Here is a 25905-nt window from a genome sequence, read left to right as displayed (position 1 = left end):
GCCCTTCAGTCTGGGATAAAGTTTCTTGATGTATTCTCTGGGAGCATCTTGAAAATGTTAAGCTTACCTTTCTGGGTGCTTGCTTGGTGCCTGTCTTCCTTCCTGAACGAATGCCAGAGCACTATGCACACCTCTTGCTCTCAGCTCAATGCATTACGTATAGTAGGTATTAAATTTCTTTTTTAATCAACAAAGTTTTCATCAATTCCTTTCAGAGCTGTATCACAGAACTATAATATAATGAACACTCAGCTTTTGATGAAAATTAATGTAGGAAGTAGCCTTTTGAAGAATACCTTTTTGTTACTTTGAAAGTCTGATTTTGAATAACATACCCGATGAGCTTTTCTGTCTTTCATATGAAGAGGTTTACATTTTTAAATATTACATTAATTATTTTGATAGCTAGTCTATTTTGCTCTCATTGCCAGTAAGCTTAGACATGCTTGCTGTTCAAGAATTTTTTCTGAATGATTCTTGCTCTTAGCCAAGATTTTCTAGCACAAACTTTCTGTTTTTCCTCCCCTTTACCCCTTCAATTACTACTCAATTGTTTTAATGGGTCTTTTAAATCGGTATTCTTTATTGTACTCAACCTCTGATCCTTTTTGGAATTAAGCGCAATATAAATGATAAATTAAGAACAGTTGAAAACCGATTTCAGTGTTAAACAATTCCTCCAGCACCATTTCTCATATAACTTACTCTTATAACGAAGTCTCTCCAATAATTTACAATCTCCTTTGGAAGTTATCCTTTAACCTAAAAATTGAAACAGAAGGCATAAGAGAATTTCTCAGGCTTTTCAATAGTCACAATTTACAAAAATAGTAAATGCAGCTATTTCTGCTTACCCAATATAATATTTCTGTAAAACAGTACGTACTACAAAGTCATATACTAATAATTGTAAGGCTTAATGAAAAAAATAAGGCTGAAAGTAGACCATTCAGGACCTGTGCAACAGAGAACAAACAGAAACAATAACAGTTCTAATGCTAGTGACATTTAAATGACATCATAAAGTCCTGAAAAATAAAGGAATTCAAAAATCAATATATGATTTAACTTTACAAACAATGTGAAAGTAACTTGATGGAAGAGGTGAACCTGCCTTGCAAAATTATTGCAGTAATAGAGATCTGACATGGCTGGTTCCATCTTGCTTCTAACCTCACAGGCTGGCTGTCTTTGTGTATTCCTGCGAATGGGCCAAACTAACTTTGGAGGCAATTTGATTTATTGCTTAGACGCTAATAGCCCTTCCCCAAAACTGCGCTGCTCTTGTAAGACTAATGAAAGACAACCAATTTAGGAGGACAAGAGGGGTCCGAATTCTACTAAGATACAGGCGTAAATAATTACCAGCCATTATTCTGGAGGTCATGAAATTTGTAGCTTCCCCAATTACTTCTGCAGATAACATCACAATTGTAGAACCCAAGGTTAGCCCTTTGAGATGTCTTTTCACGCTTTTGCCTTTCTGTCAACCTGATGGCCTCACCCTGACTCACCAACTATCTTGCGGCCTTTACCCAGGAACCAACTCAATGCAAGAGGACAGCTTTAACTCCCTGTAATTTCATCTCTAACTCAACCGATCAGCACTCTCCACTACCTAGCCCCCTACTCACCAAACTCTCTTTGAAAAACTCCTAACCTGGTAGCCTTCAGTGAGATTGACTTGAGTAATAATTTTCTCTCCTGCAATGGCGTGGCCAGCCTCATGTCAATTAAACTCTTTCTTTACTGCAATGCCATGTTCTCAGTGGATGGATTTTTGTCTGTGTAGTGGACAGGAAGAACTCATCAGGCAGTTAGAGGGGCAATAAGGAGGGGCTAAGGATGTTGATTATGAAGACAAACCATGAAATTTACAAAATTCAGGGAGAACTTTCCAGTAAACTTTTTCAAGAGAAATCACTGGGCTGCACTGAGACAATGCAAAAAATCCAGAGTGAAATGGCATTGTACAGTAAGTACTATGTCCCCAGGCAACTTGCTGAGTTTAGCTCTGTTAGGGTACATGGTTCTAATCTGCTGTAACTACCTGCTGTTACTACTCGATAGTTTGATAGTTACCTGTGATAACTATCTGATACATAATGTTAACTTGCTGGGAAAAATTGTGTATTACTTAATGCAAATTCCAAGTTTAATAGATATTATCCCCCTATTTGCCAAACTCTCATGTCCTAATTTTCTTTACCAAACTATGTTTTGAGACAGACAGGACAGACTATATCTAATCTTTGCTCTAGAGGAACTAATGAATATAAAAGTAGTTTGAAGTGGTGCTTTTCAAATTGTAATATTCATACAAATCACCTGGAGATCTTGTTAAAAAGCAAATTCAGAGTCAGATTCAGTTTGTCTGGGGGGTGCCTGAGGTTTTGCATTTCTAATAAGCTCCTAGGTGATGCATATACTCTTGGTCCAAGAGCATACTTTGAGTAGCAAGAGTTCAAAGCAGCATTCTCCAGTAGGAATATAATATGAAGCACATATGCCATTTTCAGTAGTTCCACTAAAAAATAAAAATCAATAGGTAAAATTAATATTGACAATATATTTTCTTTAACCTCGTATCCAAAATATTATTATTTCAACATGGAATCAATATAAACATTTTACTGAAATATTTTGTGTTATTTTTCATATATCTCTATTTGAATGTTGCATCTTCATCAGAAGCAGCTGATCTATGTAGGTTTCATAAAATTTACAGTTGAAAAGTGGATTCACATCTCCAGCTGTTCCAAACATATTTAAGAGTTTCTAATAACTGATTTCAATATCAGTTTTTAAAATTAAATTTAAACTTATTAAATTTGGTACCTAAGTTACCACACTTGAAATGCTCAGTTGTCACATGTGGCTAGTGCCTGCTCTGTTAGATGGCACAGAGATGTAGAATATTGCAACAGGATAGTTTACGGTCAGTTTTGGAAAACAAGATCCAATTTCTCTTTCAGTGAATACTATTTGAACCTCTAATATGTGCCAGATATTTTGCTGAGTGCCTCACTTAGATAAACTAAATGAAGAGCAACTTAATTTTAAGACTGTAAACATAACTTATGAAATCCAAGAGCAGGAATTCAGCTGGGTCTCAGTGGTTGGAATTTACAAAATGTAAAACCAATAGGAAATGTATTTTCATTTTTTTCAGGCCCCACTTAGAAAGAACATATTTCTTCTTCTTACTCCCTGCAGGAAAACATCTGTCTCCTCTCTTCATCCACATGGAGTGTGAAGGACGTTTATCCCCAAACTCCTCAGGTTACTGGTTATTGACATATTGTCCTTCAGAGCTAAGCCCAGCCTTTTTCTCTTCTCTGTGATGCTAAAGCTGGGGTCTGCAAATTGTGTTACCAGACTTACTTCCTAGGTAGCACCAGGTTTTTGCCTAGACTGTGGAGGAAGAGATAAAGGCAAGAAGACAGGAAAAGTGATTTTTATTTTCATTCCCTGTCACTTTCACTTTGGCAACAGAAAATGACTATGGCTCCATTTTCTGTACTGTTCTAGCACCCTTATTAGCATGTATGCCCCTAATAGGTGTTATTTCCAGCTAGATCCCATCCTTCTCTTATCAGAAGAAGCCACATGGCATCGTCTTAAGATGTATAAGTTTGTCTGAGCTCCTAAATTCCAGTAACACCATCTTTTCACTTCTGTCTTTGGGTGTTAACTTCAGGGTGAACTCAAGTCTTATGGGTGGTAGTTCCTTCTTAGTTACTAATACAAGAGTTAGCTCAGCTCTGTAGGTGGTATCTGGTTTGTGAAGTTGATAATATGGGTTTTGTTTTTTGTTCTTTCAGTCCTCTACTATTTGAATATTCAATCTATTGTATTAAATCCCTTCTTTTAAAAATGCATCGAATGGTTTCTATATTCCTAACTCACCCTGACTAATACACTTGGTGTAGAGAAAAACTCACTGCAAACCCTCAATTCAAATTCCAAATAACAGAAGAGAGACTCTCACTACCCTCTATTGTGTTAGGTGTCCATTCTGATATAATCAACTGCAGCAAAGACACCTTTTTTATGTATTTTAAAAAATGGTTGCCAGAACCCACCTGTGTAATGTTGCAGTTGGAAATTGTTCCTAGAGAGGGAAATAATTAGCCATGAAGATATCTCAAAATATTTGTGCCTAAAAGATAATTATATATTTAAAGCTCTATATACTTGGTTAGATTAATTAGATAGCCTAGATTCACTTAGTCATCCACTAGTCAGTTAAACAAATTATAGCAACTTTCACCTACAGAAATAATTCCATTTTTACTTCTAGACTGTCACAATTAAAAAAAAAATCTTTTACCAGATGTTTTCTGATATTTTTAAATCATGGTGATATTTATGTAAATAAAATACAATTTAATTCCCCCTTTAGTTAATATTTCCTTTTTATATTTGTAGAAATATTCCTCAAAATAATTTCCTGTGTGAAATTCTTGTTTCCAATGCCTTTCCTTACATCTGCCATCGAACTCACTGATTTCAGGAATTCATCTTCAGACTGATATAGAAATTGCTGTGTCAAGTCAACCATGACCTCTCTGTCATTTAGCCCAGTCTTACTTGACCCATCAGCATCACATATACCCTTGATCAAACCTTCCTACTGAACCACTTTCTTCACGTGGCTTATATGCCACGGCATTCCTCCTGCTTTCCCTTTTCCTGCATGTACCATCTTAGTCTCCTTATCATCTAAATTCTAGAATGCCCCCACCCCAGAATTTAGTCCTTGGACTGCTCCTCCCTCTGAACTCACTCTGTAACCTCGTCAATTCACTTAGTTTTAAATAGGCTGACAAGTCCCAAATCTATACCTTCAACCCAGAATTTTTCCCTGAATTCCAGACTCATATATCTACCCAATCTTTGAATCCACTTGAATGTTTAACAGGCTTGTCAAGTTTACAAAGCTACTCAAAATACTTTGCAAAAAATAAATATTTAAATGCAATGTTTAAAAAAGCTTTTCTTCGCTCAAACCCAAACCTGTCCCTTCTGCTCACTGCCTTCCCCACTTTAATAAATGTCAACTCATATTTCCAATTACATAGCCTAAAGCCTGAGCTGTAACCTCACTCTTCTTTATCTTTCATATCACATCTAAGCTGAACAAATCCTGCTGGGTCTGCCATCAAAATACATGCCGAAATGGCCACTTCTTTCCACCACTCACAGTTCCACTGTTCTAATGCAAGCCAACAATAGTTCTTAAAAAGATTATTTTATAACTTCCTGATTGCTGTCTCTCTGCTTTACCTTGACCCTTGGAGCCCATTTCAAACACAACTGATATACTCAGTCTTTATTTTTTAACACACACTTATATACTCCTTATAATGTGCTTTGTATATATCAGCGCATTTAATATTTATCATATTTCCATGAAGTAGATACAAGTATGGTCTCCCATGAGATGGGTTAGCCACAGTAAGGCTAAGTTAATCAACTGGGATTCTATGGTTAAATAATGTCAGAGGTGAGCCTAGGCTCACGGGTACCAGAGTCCATTCTCTTAACTGCTATACTAAACTACAACACTTATTCCAACAAATATCAGATCACGTCAGTCGTTGGATCTAAACCCTCAAATGAATTCCCTGAACATAGTTTAAAAGGCCTTGTATGAGCTGGTCTTTGGCCACCTTTGGTCTCACACCCAATTCACACTCAACTCCAGAGGCTGTTCTCTCTGCTGGAATTCTTTTTCCCAAATGTCTACACAGTCTGTTCATTCACTTTTATCAGGTCTATATCTGAGTACAGTCATCTCAGGGGGATTGGTTCCAGGACCCCATGAATACCAGAATTTAAGGATGCTCAAGTCCCTGATATAAAACGTGTAGTATTTGCGTATAACCCACATACATATTTCCATATACTCTAAGTCATTTCTAGAGTAATTATCTAATACAATTTTGTTTTTATTTGTATTTTTGTATTTCCCCAGTTGGTTGAATCTGCAGCTGCAGAACTTGCAGATAAGGAGGGCTGATTTTATCCCCTTCTCAATGAAGCTTTCTTTTATCTATTTGTCTAAAATCTCCCATCCTCAACTCTCTGTCCTGTTTCACTTATATAATTTTTCCTGGGCACTTTCTAACACATAATTGTTTTGAGTATTTCTCTTATTTTTTGTCTCTCCCACCATCACGATGCAGTTTTCATGAAGGAGGATTTTTTTTTTTCTTAACTGCTATATCCTCAGTTCTGGGCAAATAATTGGTGTTCGATTTGTGCAATGAATACTTAAAAATGAAAAAAAGATATGGGGATTTATCTAACTGACAACTGTCATTTGAAAATATCAAATCCTATTTTGCATACATGTATGACTTCTGTATTTACAATGTTTCATACTTTATCTTCTGAAGTATTCATTAAAGAGAGGGGTCTTAGTCATGAAGGGTTTCAATACTCAGGCACAAAGTACTATCAGAAGAATTGGGGACATTGAAAGAAAATATTTGGAAGTGAAAGAATTGTATGACTAGAGAGTAATAAGCACATGCACTACTCTGGATCTCCCATGACATTGGCTTAAAAGGTAAAAGCAGCATCTGGTTCATGGATGGGTCAGTGATTGCTCCTGATATTTTAAAATGTGTCTTTCTTCAATAATGAGATTCTGGTAGGGAGGGTGTGTGTAACCAGCAATACTTTAAATACTTTAAAGCAAAAATATCATCATGTTTTGATGATCCAAATCTGATTACTACTGTTTTCTACCATGTAAATAGTGGGTGATCTATCAATACATTTTAAGTTCAGGAACAAACTAAAAGAAAAAAAAAAAATGGAAGTAACAGATAGAAGAAAGTAGGAAAAGAGAGTGAGAGAAAAAGAATAAAAAAAGACTTTAGATCTATACTTATGGAATATTGGAAAGAGACATTTTAGAAATTCAAGGAAGTTTACATAAACAAACTCCAAAAAATATAAATCTTTTAATTTTACCATTGAGCTAAGGAGTTTTAGAGGTAAAAAAAATTGCAGTGGAAATTGACCATTTTCAAAATTCCAGTTCTTTGAATGTACAAGACATTCAGCTAATAGAAGTGTCCTTGAGATTAGCTCTCAGACTTGTCCTGGGTTCCCTGGACTAAGTTTTTTTTCTTTTCTTTTTTTTTTTTTTTTCATGATTCTGGGTATGTTTCTATCTTTAAAAGAAGGAGGAATTTTAACTCATGTAGTCATTAGTGTAAGCCTGTATGTTTGTTTCCACCATTGAAAGAAAGAGGAATTTTAACTCATTTAGTCATTAGTGCAAGCCTGGAATACATGTTTTTATTTTGTTTAAGCTAAAAAATTAAAAATAGACACATTTAGAAAAACAAAATTGAACCAATAATACACAGTAGTAATGTCCTTATACTCAATTAACATATGGTAGAAGGTAGTTAATAAGACTGTTTTCTAAATTTTGGCTGCTGTCCACATGTGGATGAAAATAAATCAGACTTCATAGTACCAAAAAAAAAGTCACTTTGCTCCTCTGTCATTTGTTATTTAATAAGCCACTATAATTAAACTAGCTGGGATAAGTAAACTTGTTTAATGCTTTGGGAAGGTTACAGCAACAATTTAAGGGACAGAATCAGTATATTTCTAGTATCCCTTCCAGCTAACAGATGTGCAATCATACCAGAGTTGTGTATTTTTTCTTTAAATAGTAGTAAATGTAGTTCTTTCTCTTCCTTAAAGTACAAAACAAGATAAAATCCCTTATCAAATTTTCTTGCAGTTTCAAGAGTGATGTGCTGTGGCTCCCATCAATGTGTGTTTTCTGTCACTATTGAGTAATTCAGAATAAAACAAAGGTGTGTGAATAGCCAGACAGATGTATATTTGACACTTTTGAAAGCAAACAGGATTTGTTTAGCATGCAGTCTCTTATTTTCTCTAGGGATTTGAGAACAGTAGAGGAATTTAATTTTGTAGGCCAGTGTAAGTTTCTAAAATATATTTTATACTATATATATATATATATATATATATATATATATATATATATATATATATGACAGTCATTGATTCACTGAAATAAGAAAAAGGGATTCACAACTGAATTATCTATGATGCAGTTGTCCATTTTCGGGCAGACCCTTATGGCAACAAAGAACGTAAAAATACAACAATCGTCTATAAACTAACGGAAGACATTCTTCATTCTGTTGAGATGACATGTTTGACAGTAGTTGGTGCTACAAGATCTATGGAAGTATTGTCCGTAAGTTTCAGAGCATAAAAAATGGTACAGCAAGAAGCTGCAAGAGCAAAATGCAATTCTTAACATTGTGTAAAATAAAAAAGACATTTTCCTTTGAACTGTGCCTTTTTTACCTGAATCTTTAGTGAAAAATGTTAGTTTAAATGTAGTAAAAAAAAGTTATGCCATATCAGAAGATTCACCATTTGTAAGTTTTACTCGAAAGTTTAGATATTAAATAAACTAAATAATATTTTGGTAGGTTTCTTTGGTAATATTTCCTAATTAATTATATAGCAACATTATCTAATATTGCTAATAAATTCTGTTCTTTCAGACATATTGCTTATGCTATTTTTCAGAAACCTTAAGTGAAATAATTTTAGAATTTTGAGTCTTGAGAGATAAAGGGATCAGATAAGACTATTTCCAAGGATCAGATCAAGACTATTTGCAAGGATCAGATAAGACTATTTTCAAACTTTAAAATTTGAGTTTTAAAACAGTACAGTATGTAAAACTTTAAAGAAGACTGTCATATCTATCAAATAGAGTTGAAAAACGTTTGAACTCAGGTTCAATAATTCTGAAGTTGAGTCATAATATTCTATGCTTTGCTTTAGCAGTTGATTTTCTTTCTACTCTCTACCCTCATTCATGAAAAAGAGAGAGAGGAGAGAGAGAGAAGAGAAAGAAGAGAGAGAGAGACCTTTGGAATAAATAACATTTGGGCTTCTTCTGAATAGGGCTGACAATTGAAAAGATGAATTATTTTTTATAGAGGAAGAGTCTGTGAAACTTCAAGCTTATTTCTATAATTCGCTACAAGCACCTGCATCATCCTGCCAAATGGTTTTATTTTTGGTAGCTGAATTGGGCATAATGAGAATTTTATTATATTTCAGCATAGTAATTACACTCATGTATATAATGTTGAAGAGTAATATTCACTCTTAAATTTTTGCATTTAGCAATTAAACACTTTTCGGGGGCATGGTTGTGATAAGAACTAAGTGTCTCAGTCCCAGGCATCTAAGGAATTTAAGTAAAATGCCATGGTAAAATGTATAGGGAACATTTTTGATTCATAAGCAGGAAAATAAACTCAAAAAGTAAAAACAAAATTAAGTTTAAGGAGGCAGACTTTAAAAACTTTAGGAAAGATGGTAATATTGCCCTAATTTTATTTATCTTCTACACTACATAAATCATTTTTGTAAGCAAAAGAAAAATTTCTTAAGAATCAAACATATTCTAGAATAATGCTTTACATAATGCATACAATATCTGTATGTTTTAAAAACAAAAAACACTTAGTATTTCTATTTTTCTATATCTCTATCATATATGGTTACCAAAGATGAACATCATTTGGTTGAAGACACTGTATATTATTTTCGTATTTGTGTGTGTTCTGTAGACTGCATACATGACTAATAATGAAATGAGGCCAAGAGGACTTTACTTTGTTTTTTAAAAAAGTGAAACCATTGACCTCACATACACAAACACACAAAGAGAAATCCGTATATCCATTTCTTTCCCTGTCCTATCTACCTTTTTTCAAGAAGGACAGAAATGTTTTTGGTCTACCTAAGGGTAAGCATATGTAAACCCAAATAGTTATGCATTTTAAGTTGAAAAAAATGTGGCTTCAGCAGAGATAAGTACTATTATTTTTTCTTTTTAATAGATTTGACCCTAGTCCACAGTTTCCAAAGATTTCTATATTAATAATAAGAAAAGTTACTTTAACCATTATGCATTTCATTTGAAGATTAATATAATTTCATAATTGAGAGTCAAACAATTTGATGACTTGAGCATATTTTTATTTGCAACATTTGATCATTTTGTCCACAAGTGATATTTTGAAGGCATTTTTGAGGTGATTAAAAAAATGTTTTCAGTACACTGACATTAGTAAAACTGTTATCAAACTAGAATCAGTAGAGGTTATTTCCTTTAAAATTAGAGTCCAGAAATTCACTCATTCAGCTTAAGGTTATTGCATATAGAATTTTGGCTGCTAAGAAATGCCTTCACTGCTTTATAAAAATATAGTATAAAGAACAGATAAATATATGCCATTTTCTCAAGTCATCATTTTATGTAAAAATGTCTTCTGTACTTAGAGTTCAGTACAAACCCTGTGTGAGTTAACATGTGTGAATTACGTGAAATAAGTAAATTGCTTTACTTCCTGGATGTTTTTTATTGGTAAAGAATGTTGCTCATTTGAAATAGTTATTTTGTTTAAAACATAAGGCATTATTTGTGCTCATCTAGACATAATTTCTTGAGTGAATATAATTGTGTTAGCTTATAAAAATTGTATTGATAAATAAAAGTGAACTTTCAAAGAATCATAAAAGGTGTAATATGAGAACATACATCCCTGGAAAATTAAATTTACACAATGTATCTATATAAGTGCACAGCTACATATCTATATACTATGTTTTTACCATTTTGCCTATATCTATATGACATATTTGTAAGAATGTATATATATCCTCAATATCAAGATGTAATTGAAGAATTTAATACATTCTCTGATATGGTGTGCTATGTAAAGCATACATTCAGATTATTATTAAACTTAAATATTAAGTGAAATTTTTCTATTTTTGCTAAATGTCTGATATTCTTCAGACATAGCTTTATTGTTATTTCATCCTTTTATATGGAATTCACAGAATTCTTATTATACCAGCTATTCAACCAGAGGAAAATATCCAGAGTCATACAGGAACTCAGTAGTTTCTGGATACATCTTTCATGCCTGCCTTTTTAATATTCTGATAAGTTTCTTTTAGAAATTTATTTTCTAATAAGTTTCGCCCTCCCCTCATGGACGGGTACAGTTCGGAAACTTATCCCTGCAACTGATTTTGGTACCACCACACAAAAAAAAAGACTTACAATAAATGTCATAAAATCTCAGATGTGTAAGAAAATTTCGAGATAATTTTATATGAGATAAAAACCTAAGTAGTTGTAGTTTGTTGCAATCAGGGGATAAGGGAAATTAGCTCACTACAGATGGAGTGGTTTAGGGGTATGAGCTTTGTATTGGGAGTCAGAACACCTGAATTCAAAATCTAATAGCAGTTAATTTTATGAGTTTTCTGATCTGCAAAAATGTGTCTAAATGTTCTTAACCCACATATGATGGTTTACTAAGAGTTTGTGAAAAGCCTTAGTACTATTTCATGCACATATGTAGATGTCAGTATGTATTTCTTTACCTTATTTCTTCTTTTCATCTATGTAAATTGATATGGAATAATAGCATATATGGAGGTCAAGGAAAAAATTATATACACCAGAATGCCTTTCTTCTGCTACTGACTCTGTTAGACCTAAGACCAATAATTAATCTATATTCAAGGAAAATATAACTTTAACAAATTATAAACATTTTAGATATTCAATATATCAAAAATAAATCAATACCTAAACAACCTCTTTCTAATTTCTTGAGAACAAATATTTAATATGTCTCTAGAAACTAAATATTAATTCTCAAGGGCAACTTTATATTGTCTTTACAGATTTTTCAGAATCCATAGAAAAAGGGAACAGAAAAACGTATTGGTCAAACATATTGGTCAGTTCTTTCATCCTGTAATTGCTAAGGCATATATGAAAATTACCCTGTAATCAGGACCCTGTCTGCCTAAGAGAAAAGCCATATATGCTACTACAGGGGAATAGACAATGGCCTCTGAGTGCTCAGAAGAAGAAATGCTACCATCTAAGTAGAGTAATCATGGACAGCTTTACTCCAGATACACATTTGAACAGCACCTTCCTGGATGTATGGCAGATGTGTGTGGACATGTGTTTTAAAGCACAGAAATGTGGAAGCAAAAAGCAAAAACATAGGTAAAGGTAGATACCAAATTCAAAACAGCAATTTAAAACAGCAAGTAACTCTGATGATTGGCATTACGTATAGAGTGAGAAGCACTGGACACTTAGGGTGAAAACACTGGCTAGGTTGAAGAAAGGACTTTAATGCTAATCTAGGACATTGTAGAAAATGGTGACATTTTGAGCCTTTGGACATATGATTAGTGTTACTCTTTAAAATATCAATATATCATTATTGTGCATGATGGTATAAAGGAGAAAGGATTAGGGCAGGAAAACCAGTTTTAAGAGTATTTTTCTTATGTAGACCATCATATCTGGGAAAGTTACCACAGTGACTTTGAGCAAGAACAATTTGGAAGAGGTAATGCTTTTGAAGGTTATTTAATAAAAGTAGAAATCTACACTTTCTAGGAAATTGTATGGAAAGCACACAAAGAGCTCTCTGAGATTTCCAGCTTGTGTGAGTGAACTCCTATTAGTGGGAAGAGGGATTTCCAAGAAAAGAAAGCCTGTTTGGATACACGATAAGAAGACAAATTCTGGCTATATTCATTTTGAGAAACCAGAAGCAGTAATTTTTGAGATTTGATGTCCTTGTGGCTGCTAAAAATGTATGGTAGGTAATTTCTGTCTCATGAGAAAGACAGAGAGAGAAAGAGAGCTTAACATAAAAAACCAGGGATTAATCTTCTGGGAGTAAATTTAGGAAGTGGGTCAGGCATGGAAGGCTCAGAGCAGCAGGGAAGTAGCTGAAGTGTAGAAGCTAAAGAAACAATTCTATTTAAGGAACCAGAAGATAAATGGAATGCAGTGAAAGAATCTGTTCAGAAAGGGTAAAAACATAAGAAGGTATCCGGAAAGAGCTGTGTTTTTGAGAAAAAGGGGTGAGAAGAATTTCAAGAGAGAGGGCCACAGTGCTCAGTCTTGGGGAGGACAAATTGAAAGGCGGCATAGAAAAGCCGCTAAATTCACACACAGATTAGGAATAGAGCAGTGCAAGGTTGGCAGTTTCAATATTTTGGGAAATGTGGAGGCAAGCCTGAGAAAGGGTAAGGTGGTATTAGAAATTGAAAAAGATACAGACAATACTGAATATTTCTATTCTGCTTGTCAGTTTGTAACTTCTTTGTTAATTTTTTAAAGTGAAAAGTGTTCATTTATTGAGTTATGACTCATTGCAATAATTAAGATTTGTAGTGATGTTATAAAGATGGATATTTTGCAAGACAGAAAAAGCGAAAGAAAAATTTTAACAGAATCCCTTCTGTCCTTGCCTACTATACCTTCTGCAATTGTTCTGAAAGCCTTTCTACTGAAGCAAATCATCCTTAATCAGCTTCATGCTACCCTGTCATGTGATTAATTCCAGGTGGCTTTCTTTTGATTAGAACAAATTTACGGAAACTCTTACCATCTGATACTTTGAACTGTAAATTCTGGATTGTGGTTTCTGATGGCAGATTCTTACAGACATCCCAGAAACAAGCACATCTGCAGGAATTAAAAGAAGCCTTTTTGTTTCTTCAGATAGGAAGAAACTAACTCTCAGATAAAATCTATGATATTTGGGGTTGAGAAAAATGGCATCAGTGAAGTATCAAGTAGTTACGCTCCCGCACTGTGGTTTAGTAAATGGAGGAATAAAATCATCTATGCTTGAATGCTTTGTCGGGCACTATATTTAGAGCAACAGATTTAGCAGTGTTTCTCAGAACAGTAATTGTATCTAACCTCCTATTTCCAGAGATTGTTATTTATTTACTGCTTTGTTTCTCTGATATCTCTGCGGTGGGACCATACTGTATCTCATGATCTGACCTTGACTATCTCTTGCACCTTTCCTCTCTTGCAGTTTACACTCTATCAAATCACATATTCTGTTTGTTTAGAAAGCTCCTTCTAGCCCAGTCTGACATATTTCTATTAGCTCTTCAAAACTCATACCCAATATTATAGTTATCATTAGGGTTGACTTCTGCACCTGTCTCAGAGAATCAATCATTTCTCATGATGACTTTCTCTCTTGTGCATATGCTTATTGTTTAGGGGTGTATATGTCTGTGTGTGTGTGTGTGTGTGTGTGTGTGTGTATACATACACATAGATATCTGTCTTCTCAAATAGACTGTGAACATCTTGAAGAAAAGGTCCAGGGCTTGTCATTTGTCAGTTTCCAGTCCTAGTCTGGTAACTGAAACAGAGTAAGAGTCAAAGTATTTTATTTTCTATTAATTTTAATTGAGTCAAATATATGGCTTTAAAATAATAAGGAAATTTAAAGTCCTATTAATATCCTATCATTTTTTCTGGGTATAAAATCTTCCTATTTCTTCTTAATTTTTCTAACGTTGCATTAAAAATTATAGCTATATCCTCGGCTGAAAGTTGCACATATTTATTGTAAGTGTATCAGAACAGCATTTAAATTGTTTAAATCATTTCAATGCCTCTCCAACTTTTAAGGTCATCAAGGAAAGAAGATAATCTGCCTGAGTGGGTCAACATTTTATAATCTAATGATCTTGAAGTCAGGAAGTTTCTTTTTTATGTTGAATAAATGCCTGTCTATTGTAATGTATATAGGTGATGGGAAACATTTTTAAAGCAATCAATAATAAATATCGAGTAGCTACTTTACGGAATTATTCAAACTAAACTCATCGAAAAACTTTTTGGCTAGCAGTTGACTTAAAATAGAAATAATTTTAAAAAGTGAAAACGCTGATTTATAAACATATCTTTGAAGACTATTAACTAAACATGAGAACCTTCATAACAAGGTAGAGTTACTTATGAAATTGCATTGTGCTAAGACATGTGAAAGTGGAAGGAAGAGAGTGAAACGGCTGATGGGGAAGAAACAGGATCCAGGGCCATTAAATGACTAGATCCACAAAGAGCTACTAAAGTAAACGTAGCAGGCATGTGGTCAAAGGCAGAGATTCTCATAGCAGCAAGTTTCCAGGAAATAATTTTCATTCAAATTGGAACAAGTATAAATCACAAAGCCATGAGTTCTAGAAGCTGGGAGAAATATGTGATATTTTATAGCCAAGAACAATTAATTAGCAGCATTGTGCCATTTCCTCTTTCCCACTTATACAACTATTTTGATAAAAATTACTATTTATTGCATATTTAGCACATGACGAAGGAATGCTAGCACTTTCCATACACAATCACATTTATTATTTTTAAACACTACGGCATGGCTGTGATGCCCATATTCTGGATAGGCATTCTGAGTCTTAGGTAGATAATTTGTCTAAGAACACAGAGCTAGTAAGTGACAGAGGCAAGGTTCATAATCAGACAGCCTGATTGCTGAAACCAGAGACTTCAGCCAATGTTTACATTACATTTCAATTTCATTACATGATAATTCTTTTATTCAGGAAGCTTTCATTAAATGCCTATATGTAGAAGGTACTAGGAAAAAAGAAAAAAAGAAACTGCTTTGTGAATAGCGCAGAGGTATTAGTCATTTAAATGAAATAACACCGACAAATGCAAGTAGCTAAAGCAAGATTGAACCTTAAAACTGTCAGGGAACTTCTGGGAGAGTGACTCATGAGGCAGGAAAATAGAATAAAAAATTCTGGGACTATCAAGGGATGTATGAAAAAAATCAATGTGCAAGTACAATATTTAGACAGCAGTTTTTGGCCTGGTGCCGTGGAGCATGCCTGTAGTCCCAGCTACTGAGAGGGCTGAGGTAGGCGGATCCCTGGAGCCCAGAAGTTTGAGTTCAGCCTGGGCAACATGTTTCCCAAACTTAGCTGGAAAAGAACACTGTTAGTGAGTGTCAGGCATTTATTACAGGAAATACATTAACATCACAATGACCTATCATTTTGAAACCCCATTCCCAAATTTTTTTTAAATATAGCTTTTTTGGGGTAATATAAGCCATAGTTATTATATGTTTCTTAATCTTGCTCAAACCAAACTTTTTGCATAAATAGTGCTTATCAGCTTTCCACGTTTCTTTCAGATGTGCTAATTATTGAATCCTCCTACCCACCTCTAAATCTTGCAGTAGGAATCCCATTTTACAGACGGGGAAACTGAAGTTTTGAGAGTTTAGGTGACATAACTAGTAAGTATCAAAGCTAGAATTGGTTCTCAGTTCTCCCAGCACTAAGTTTATCATTCTTTCAACTAAACCACTGCTTCTCAAACTTTTCCTCTGAAGTGCTTCTTAAAGCAGAGGACAATGTATGTATGTGCACATCCCTGGGATCTGGGCAGAGAGCCTGAAGCAGCCCTGAAAACACAAAGTTCCTTTGAAATTTTCTGTTTTATATAAAACATAAAATGAATAATTCTGCTGTTTTTATATGCACATGCAAGTGGAGAACCTTTTAAAGGTGCCCACACTGAAAACTTTTTCACCTTTAGTTAAGTTCGATTCTTGAGGAAGTAGCGCTGTATTCCTCCTTGACATTTAACACCTTTTGACGGCCATCAATATGCAGTACTCATAAATTGGTTTGAAATTCTGCAGATTTATACTATGATAAAAATTTTTTTAAATGTACTCTTTAGGGTCAATTTTGCTGTTCACTACAATATTTACTGTTTTATCTTCCATAGATGTTATTTGGGATTTTGCTTCTTTTGTTTTTCACTTCCTTGAAAAATTAGGGCTGGTATTGGGGTTGGGCTTCATGTTAAAGTCTGTATCAGTCTATTTTCTTAAAAATAGAAAGGAGAGCACATTATTAGCTACTCTTAAATCTAAATCATAGATTGAGAGTATTTTCAATGACAGGTCCTTGTGATGTTAACGTATTTCCTGTAATAAATGCCTGACACCCACTAACAGTGTCTTTTTCCACCTAAGTTCGGGATGCGCCAAGCCTTGAGTCAAATAATGCTTAAATAACAAGAGAAATGGGGAGCGAACAGGAGCATGGACAGATACAAGGGTTGGAAAAATGTTCATATGGAGGCCACAGATAATTGATTATAACAATACTGGAACCGTCAACAGTATCCAAGAAAGAATTCCCATGCCAAAGGGAGCCTTATTTGAGGGTAACTAGGCAAACGTGAAGGAAGGGGATGCTCTGAATGGGAGAGAGACAAGGTGGGAGGGAGAGGGAACATGACTCGTTCTGGAAGCAGACCTGACTGGAAGATGCTCAGGAAGCAGTCATAACCCGTGATTCTCCTGGTCTCCTAAGTCCAGCTTGTGAGGGCTGCTTCTGCTGTGTGATTCCAGTGGTCAGTGTTTCATTGTGGGACATTGGAAGACTGGGTTCTAATCCTATTTCTCACATGGTGATTCTGTGTTTTATTGGATAAATTATTCAGCTTTTCAGTGCCTCTGTTCTATCACGTGTTACATGAACTTTTATGTCCCTCTCAGCTCTGTGACTGTGGTTTATTTTCCATCCTAACCATTTTCAATCAGCTTCAGATAAGTTTCTCTTTCTCTGGAACCAAGAAAGGGTAGCAAAGCATAACTTTGAAATTTATTTTTGACCTATTCTCAAGGAAGACTGGAAAATAGTCTATTAGTGATATTGAATACATTTACCTATGGTGGTGAACATTTGCATTTTTGATAGTGAATTATTTGATTATACCACTGACGCCTTTATTAATTTGCAAGAACTCTTTAAATATTGTGGCATAAACTCTCCTATATGTGTTACACCCATTTTTCCTACTTCTTAAAATTTGTTGCCTTTTGCTTTGCTTTCAAAAATGAACTTTAAAAAAGGTTTTCTTTTTTAAATATAGGGTTACTTCATTTTAAAATTATATTTATTTAGTTTTTAGATCTCAGGTACACAAGATTACATTAATCATATGCCTAATCATGGCGCACCATTAGCAATGGTTCATTTGACATGCCTCCTTTGATTGACTGATAGATGGATTTGCTTTTATCTCCATTCTCCAATCTTCTTCCTCCCCAGATTCATTATGCAACTACTCTACTGTATTTGATATCTATCTCTCTATCTCTTCTCACATCGTTTTAATTTGCATGCATTCCATAGGTTGTGAATCTCAGTCTGTCTCTTCTATTTTTCACTCAGCAGTTTTAAGTTCAGCCATTGCCCTTAACTTGTGAGATCTGATGCTAATTTCAAACAGATAATGTCAGCATTGAATTGAATTGTAGGTCACCCAGACAGTGTCAGAGAATTGGAAATGTAATGCTGGAAAACAGACCATGTATTTGATGTCAGACTGCTGTGAGTAAAACTAGTTCATGAACATTGTTTCAGTTTTGAAAATAGAAAAACATTGATGCATGCATACAGTTGGTATTGTTGGTAAAATTATGCTTATATATTTTGATTATCTGGTCTGTAAATACATTATGACTGTCTTGCTATTCATTGTCATTGTAAAATTATACTTAAATTTTCAATTATACTTTTAAATTTAGAACACATCTCTTGCAAAACACATTGTTATTTTTACAAAACTTCTGTGTTTTCTTCTTCTATACTCTTCTTGGTAACCAGTAAATTAGGTAGTTTTTTTTTTTTTTTTTTTTTTTCCTTAACTCCACATTTCTGACTTCCCCATTGCAGCCAGTACACAACTCATTCCGTGATTTCTTTTTTGGGCTGGTCTGTCTTGTCTGATTTGCAATAAGTTATACCACCACCAGCAAAACGAATCAGAAAACCTTGGGTTTCTAGATCTAGAAAATTTTGAATTGTGATTCAGTGGTTTCCATAAGGAGGTAATGGAATTTCAAGGCTTGCATTTCTCTTCTGTTTCATTCACTGGCTTTTTCGCAGACAACCAGCTAAGAGTTTTCCTGCTGAGAAATGGAGTGCCGAGAGAGATTTATTATTATTTTGGTATTTCACTTGAAAACAACTTTGATTTACTGAACATTGAAAACAGAAATGTCAAAAGTGACATATTTTAGAAAGACAACTTTCTTTATTAAAGTGATATTTTAGTTCTTAACCAAACTCAACAAACAAACAAACAAAAAGGTAAATGAGTTGCTTAAGGAATAATGTGTCATCATTCAGAATGGTTAAGTGTATAAAGTGTTTTCCCTGGAAAGTATTTCTATTGATTTATTAAATACACAGAAGGATCTTAAATCCATTAAAAAGAACTGGGATGTCAGTGCTAAGTAATAGTAAGACAAGTATGAATAATACAAATAAATGCTGTTTAAGGGAGAACTATGCTCCTGTGGCTTGATTGTCACCAGTACCCTTAAGTGATACTGCAACTATTTCATGATGCTTTTATATAAATAGGCAAAACCAGCTTCACTCACTTGTGTTTTCTCCTTATCTATTCACCATCCACAATGGACTAATTTAATACTAACAATCCTAAAAACAATATCCTCATATTTTTTGGCATAAGTGGGATTTTTTTACAAGGTGAGTAAAATTAGGCCTTTACTTGAAGCAAAGAAATCTAGATTATTTGTGTTCATCTGGCAGTTACATATTAAATCACATTATTTAATAAATATAATTAACCAAAATCAAATACCAGCATGATAGAAAAGACCAAAATGATTAGCCCATAATTCTTATTTTTTTATACCTACTCACAAATGATGAACATGTGATAAAAGAGGCAAAATACTTTCTGTAGCGATTACAAGGTCAGTATATATACGAGAATGCTATATGAGGTGAGAGCTCAAACAAGGCTTTTGTTCTTAAAACATAAGATATATTTTATATTCTTTTGGCTTTTGTTAGTCATTGTTTGCTTTAATATTCTAAACAATTTACTAAAAATGTGTGCTTGCCAAACTGAGTATGACTTGTGACTCTAAGGATGCAAGGTGCTTTACAGGACTGGTTGGTGAAGTTTTCCTTTTATTTATGCAGCATTCTTCTCCAACAGTACCTGAAAACAACACCCTGATTTCCTGATTTTCCTTTCCTTTTCTTTCTTCGTGGAGACAAAGGTTTCACTATGTTGGCCAGGCTGGTCTTGAACTGGCCTCAAGCGATCCTCCCACCTCATCCTCCCAAAGTGCTGGGATTACAGACATGAGCCACTGCACCCGGCCAACATCCCAATCTTCCTACCTATTCTCAGCCCATGCCAATTTTATCTCTGGTTCACAGGCATGAGAGTCAGTCTTGTCCGTGATTGGACACTTGCTGCAAACTACAGTGATTGGTAGAAAAAAGATTATACGATCCAATCAGAGCTTATCTTAATATTTTTGTTAAAACACAGAGTTAAAGGAGTGCAATCTGATATCCGGTAGGGCCACCATGAAAGGATAGCCTTCCTGTAAAAGATGAAAGATGAAAGCAGAACTGAGAGATCAAGGGAGAGTAGTTTGATTCTGCTATTGTTTGAGCTTCTGGATCCAACTATGCCAGGAATTAATGACATTCTCTGGACTTTCCAGCTACTCAAGCCAATATATTCTCTTTTTTCTATAGTTTGTAACAAAAAAGAATTGTAACAAATGCCGTTTACTCACATAATAGCCATGGATAAATCTGAGAAATCTAATTCATTAACCTCTAAATGGTTTTCCCTGCTGAAAGCATTTGCCAATGCTAGGCAACTATGCAACCAGATTACCTCAGAGATCATGACTTTCAAGGAGTTGAGTACATTCTGCTTTAAAAAACAAAATGAATCCAATAGTTACAGCACCATATAAGTTGGAATGTATTGACTTTATGGCATTGTAATATAGTTATGCTTTCTTAATATTTGAATATTAGCCGTGATTAGAACAGCTTGAGTTTCTTCTGAGACATTCAGTTTCCTTTTGCCTTCTGACTTACTGAAGCCATACTGGTCACTGAAAATGGAAAAAAAAAAATGGTTGCACTTAGAAAACAATTGACAGTCTTTTCTTTTTCTTCTATATACTAACATTTAGTACAAAGTAATGGTCCCTAAGGGGGTGGCAACCTGTGTTAGACTGTATATCCATACATCTGTGTGTGCTTTTTGCTTCTTTAATTATACCGATTTTTTGAGATTTAACTATGCTTGCTTCCATTCCATGTAAGCACTTCTCCAAATCTGATTAATCCAAGAGGATGAAGTGTATCATCTTACTTGTTTATTTTTTTTAAGTGGAAACAATACCTTTTCTTTTTCAAAATTGCAATCGTCTAATTAATTATATCCTTTGGCCATTTAAATTGGGCTGATTTGCCCAAGCAACAAAAAGCTAGAAGCATACACGAGCCCTGTAATGGGGAAATAGCTGTCTTCTGGCTGCATATTTCTAACATTTATTCTATCTCGAAACTTGATCTTTCATTTTTAACCTGCTATTTTTGATTTGTTCTTCTCTTTTCTTTTCTTTCCTCCCTTCCTTCTTTTTTCATGATTTATTTGTACATTTTTCTGGGGGGGTGTGGGAGAGGGTTATTGCTACTTGCTGATCTCCAACTCTCTAACACCAAACCTCTAGATATGTGGAGCCTGAAATAATTTTTCCCAATAATCAGAGGAACAAGAGCCCATGAGTTAGTGCCAAACTGTATAAATTTTCCATTGTTCCTATTTAGCATTCTGAGAAACTTGCAGTGACATGCCTTGTTTGAGCTCTCGCCACATGGGACGCACACAGTTTGTTACCTCCTATTACGAAATAGACAGACATCTTTAACCTCCTTTCTCAGTGTCATGAGCATCTGTGTGAAGAGACCACCAAACAGGCTTTGTGTGAGCAATAAGGCTGTTTATTTCACCTGGGTGCAGGTGGGCTGAGTCCAAAAAAAGAGTCGGTGAAGGGAGATAGGGGTGGGGCCATTTTATAGGATTTGGGTAGGTAGTGGAAAATTACAGTCAAAGGGGGGTGTTCTCTGGCAGGCAGGGGCGGGGGGTCACAAGGTGCTCAGTGGGGGAGCTTCTGAGCCAGGAGAAGGAATTTCACAAGGTAATGTCATCAGTTAAGGCAGGAACTGACCATTTTCACTTCTTTTGTGATTCTTCACTTGCTTCAGGCCATCTGGATGTGTACGTGCAGGCTTGGGCTCAGAGACCTGACACTCAGAAAGTACAGTGAAAGCTCGGATTGGATAGGGAGATTGGTCCCATTGCTATCAATTGTGTCCTACAGGACTCTATTGTTTCAAGAGGTACTAGGCAAAGTAAAAATTGTCCTCCTCTTTCTAAAGATATATTTATTTGGCTGGCAATCAGAATGAGGCTTTTTCTCACTTTTTTGTCTTCTTTTGCTGAGAGCTCAGACTTTAAACTATTACACAGCTGCCAAGGAATGAACATGTACCAGATTTCTACAGGAGAATGTGAAAAGAAAAGCCTATCAATCATTTAAGAAACATGTGTGTGAGGGCACTGCAAGGTGTTAAGTATGATACTGAAGAATATTATTGTTTATTCCTAGCTTGGAAAAGTAGGTTCACTCTAGACAATAGTACATACACAGTAAGTAGAGCTCATCATTTTCTTTGCAGAACCATGGTCCAGGGCTCACTGATAATTCCTGTCTCTACAGTGACGATCTTTAAACATTAAATGAAGACAAATCCTTCTCATTTCTTATTTAGCTATATCCTGGTATTATCAGAATCTGAGTCTTAGGTAAAATATTTCATTTCTGCTATTTGCTCTACCAAAATAGCCTCCTTAAAAATAATGATATATATGCATATGCATTTTGATTTACAATTTTCACCTTCCTTAGAGTTCTCTGCATCTGAATGATTTATTGATTAATAGTACAAATCTCTCTATACTAAGTATATAATTTCCCCATAAATATTCAGTTGTTCAGATAATCCTGTTTCCTGTCAAAAGTGCTTCCGATGTTTTATAAAAACACAGGATTCTTTTTTATTCATTTTCTATTTGTATAATATAAAATGCTATATTTATTGAAAAATTGGCTCATGCAAATTTCTCTGATATAGTTGATAAGGTCAAATAGTAATGAAAAATATACTTACCTGAATATTTTATCAATAAGATTCACATGTTATTTTCACAAATGTTTGCAAAGAACTGCTATATTCTATAATTCATCTTCACTTTTGACCAAACTGTCTGACTGAAGTATATTTATTATCTAATATTCATATTTGGAGTCTGTTATTTTCATGCAGTATCTCTCTTCTCATTTCAGTAAGGCTTTCTTCTTCTAATTTAATGTACAAATAGTGGTGAAGGTAGAGATTTAATATTCCCAGTAATATATTAAAAAATGTTTTATCAGGTTAGCAATAGCTCGTGGAAGGTAGGTATCCACAACTAATAATGTGAATACTGCAATTGTGAAATTTGTTAATTTTTACGATTTTTCTAATTTCTTTTATCCCTAAGTATTTGGAAAGCATAATATAACTTTAATATTAGAATCAGAAAAAAATTGTATACATCACTGACTGAAGAAATATTTCAACTCAGTCTGCCTATGTTTGAATCTTGGTGCTCTCACTTCTTCCCTGCATGAACTTGAGACATTTATTCATCCCTTCTAATGCAGTAGTTAAATCAATGATAAAATATGGAAAGGCATTCCTATATTAGAAATTTGTTTTCATGAATAAATGATAAAATGAGTAAAAAACCTGCTTCAAACATTATCAACTATGCTTTCTAAGCATTTAATACATTTCAACTAACAGTTTCAACAATTTTAATTATCTAGTAAGTAAGATTATAGATGTGCCCAAGTGCTATATCAGCACAAGGGATGGCAGAGAAGTTGAGCAGAGGAAAAGAGAAGTTTTCCATAAGGTGTGATGCTAAACTGAGCACTGAGGGATCAGCTTTCCTTATAGAAAAACAAATTGCAGGCGGGGCGCAGTGGCTCACGCCTGTAATCTCAGCACTTCGGGAGGCCCAGGCAAGCGGATCACGAGGTCAGGAGATAGAGACCGTCCTGGCTAACATGGTGAAACCCCGTCTCTACCAAAAATACAAAAAATTAGCTGGGCCTGGTGGCATACACCTGTAATCCCAGCTACTCAGGAGGCTGAGGCAGGTGAATCGCTTGAACCTGGGAGGCAGAGGTGGTAGTGAGCTGAGATCGTGCCACTGCACTCCAACCTGGGCTACACAGCCAGATTGTCAAAAAAAAAAAGAAAAGAAAAACAAATTGCAGGCCAGGCATGGTGGCTCACACCTGTAATCCCAGCACTTTGGGAGGCCAAGACCGGGGATCACCGGAGGTTAGTAGTTTGTGGCCAGCCTAGTCAACATGGTGAAACCACATCTCTCTATATAAAAAAAAAAAAAAAAAAAACACAAAAATTAACTGGGCATAGTGACGCATGCCTGTAATCCCAGCTACTCGAAAGGCTGAGGCATGAGAATTGCTTTAACTTGGGAGGCAGAGGTTGCAGTGAGCTGGGATCGTGCCATTACACTCCAGCCTGAGTGAAAGATGGAGACTCTGCCTCAAAAAAAAAAAAAAAAAAAAATTCATGTTTTTTAGTATGTCCTTAGGACCCATTTGTAGAATTGCAGATTGAAGGTTCTCAATCATATTTGAGGCTTTTGCTCTGTGTTGCTAAATTCTTGTCTTGAGCGATTTTATCAATATATTCTCACATGTAGTAAATGAAAAGAATTTTGATAGGTAAAAGGAATGTTGTCATGGGTGGATAGAAATAGAATTGTTATAATTTGGAAAAAATTGTTTTTATACTTTTCGTCAAAAGACAAATAGTTTCATACTTTTGTGTGTGGGTTATTCTGCTTATAAAAATTTGTCCTAAAATCAGAAAAAATAAAGTTAAAAAAGATATTGTGAAGAAAATTATTTAACTCAGAATAATTTTTATTAGAAATTAGAAAAATACAGCCATACTATGTAATAATAGGAAAAGAGGAAATATTTTTTGTTTTAATAATATATTTTTGTTTTGTTTTGTTTGAAACAGGATCTGGCTCTGCCACCCACGTTTCAATGCAGTGGTGTGGTCACGGCTTACTGTAACCTCAAACTCCTAAGCTCAAAATCCTCCCGCCTCAGCCTCCCAAGTAGCTGGGACTATAGGGATTAACTATGCCTGGCTAATGTTTTATTTTTTATTGTTTTTGTAGAGACAGGGTCTCATTATATAGACCAGGCTGGTTTTGAAGTCCTAGCCTCAAGTGATCCTCCCAACTCGGCCTTTCAAAGTGTGGAGATTACAAGTGTAAGCCACCACACCAGTCTACAATACATATTTTGAATGGACTGTTAAAGAAAATGACAAATATGTTGATGAAGCATTTTATTCATATCAGAAATGTTTATATTATATAAGTAAAAGAAGCAAGTAACACTATAAAACTATATGCAAAACAGAAATTAATAGCGTTTATCTTACAATATTAAGATTATGGGTTGTTTATATTCTGATATATAGTTTGTATTTTCTATGAATTCGACAATAAGCATATCATATTCTTATATGTATAAAAATGTTTATATAAGAAAAGTCATTTTGGTTACTTTGTTAGACTCTTAGTATATTGCTTTACGAAAATTTCTAAAGGTCAGTATTTTCCTCAGAGATTAATGTTGTGGAAATTCATATATAAAAATGTTAATGTTATCATTATCACTGCTTTCTTTGTTCTTCCATCATTTGAAATAAATACAAATTTTAGGAAACATCTGATATCCTGGTGTTATTTTCAACAACACCATTAAAAGAATGGTGTTGCCTGAGATCCTCTGGAGAGAAGATTGACAGGTCCTAGAACAGAGTCCTGGCTCACCGATTTCATTAGTGGTAAAAACAAAGAAAAGGTTAGTAATGGATACTGAGAATAAAAACTGAGTAAGAGACAAATCAGAGGAGAAAAAAATCTGATTCTTTTAGATGAAAATA

The 25905-nt window shown here is 34.6% G+C and overlaps 1 protein-coding gene across 1 annotated transcript in view; it reads right to left on the bottom strand.

Annotated features, from left to right (window-relative positions):
* Window positions 1–563: 563 nt before the first annotated feature.
* LOC129480181 (uncharacterized) overlaps window positions 564–25905 on the bottom strand; it is a 121840-nt gene continuing 96498 nt past the window's right edge. Inside the window, exon 4 of the mRNA XM_063637119.1 lies at window positions 564–762. Within this exon, the coding sequence (XP_063493189.1) occupies window positions 751–762 (12 nt within the window). The 3' untranslated portion in view covers window positions 564–750. The remainder of the gene's footprint in view (window positions 763–25905) is intronic.

Source organism: Symphalangus syndactylus, chromosome 4 (assembly GCF_028878055.3).
Source record: "Symphalangus syndactylus isolate Jambi chromosome 4, NHGRI_mSymSyn1-v2.1_pri, whole genome shotgun sequence".
Classification (NCBI taxonomy): domain Eukaryota; kingdom Metazoa; phylum Chordata; class Mammalia; order Primates; family Hylobatidae; genus Symphalangus; species Symphalangus syndactylus.
Note: the sequence above shows the minus strand (reverse complement) of the source record. Positions and strands in the feature narration are given on the sequence as shown.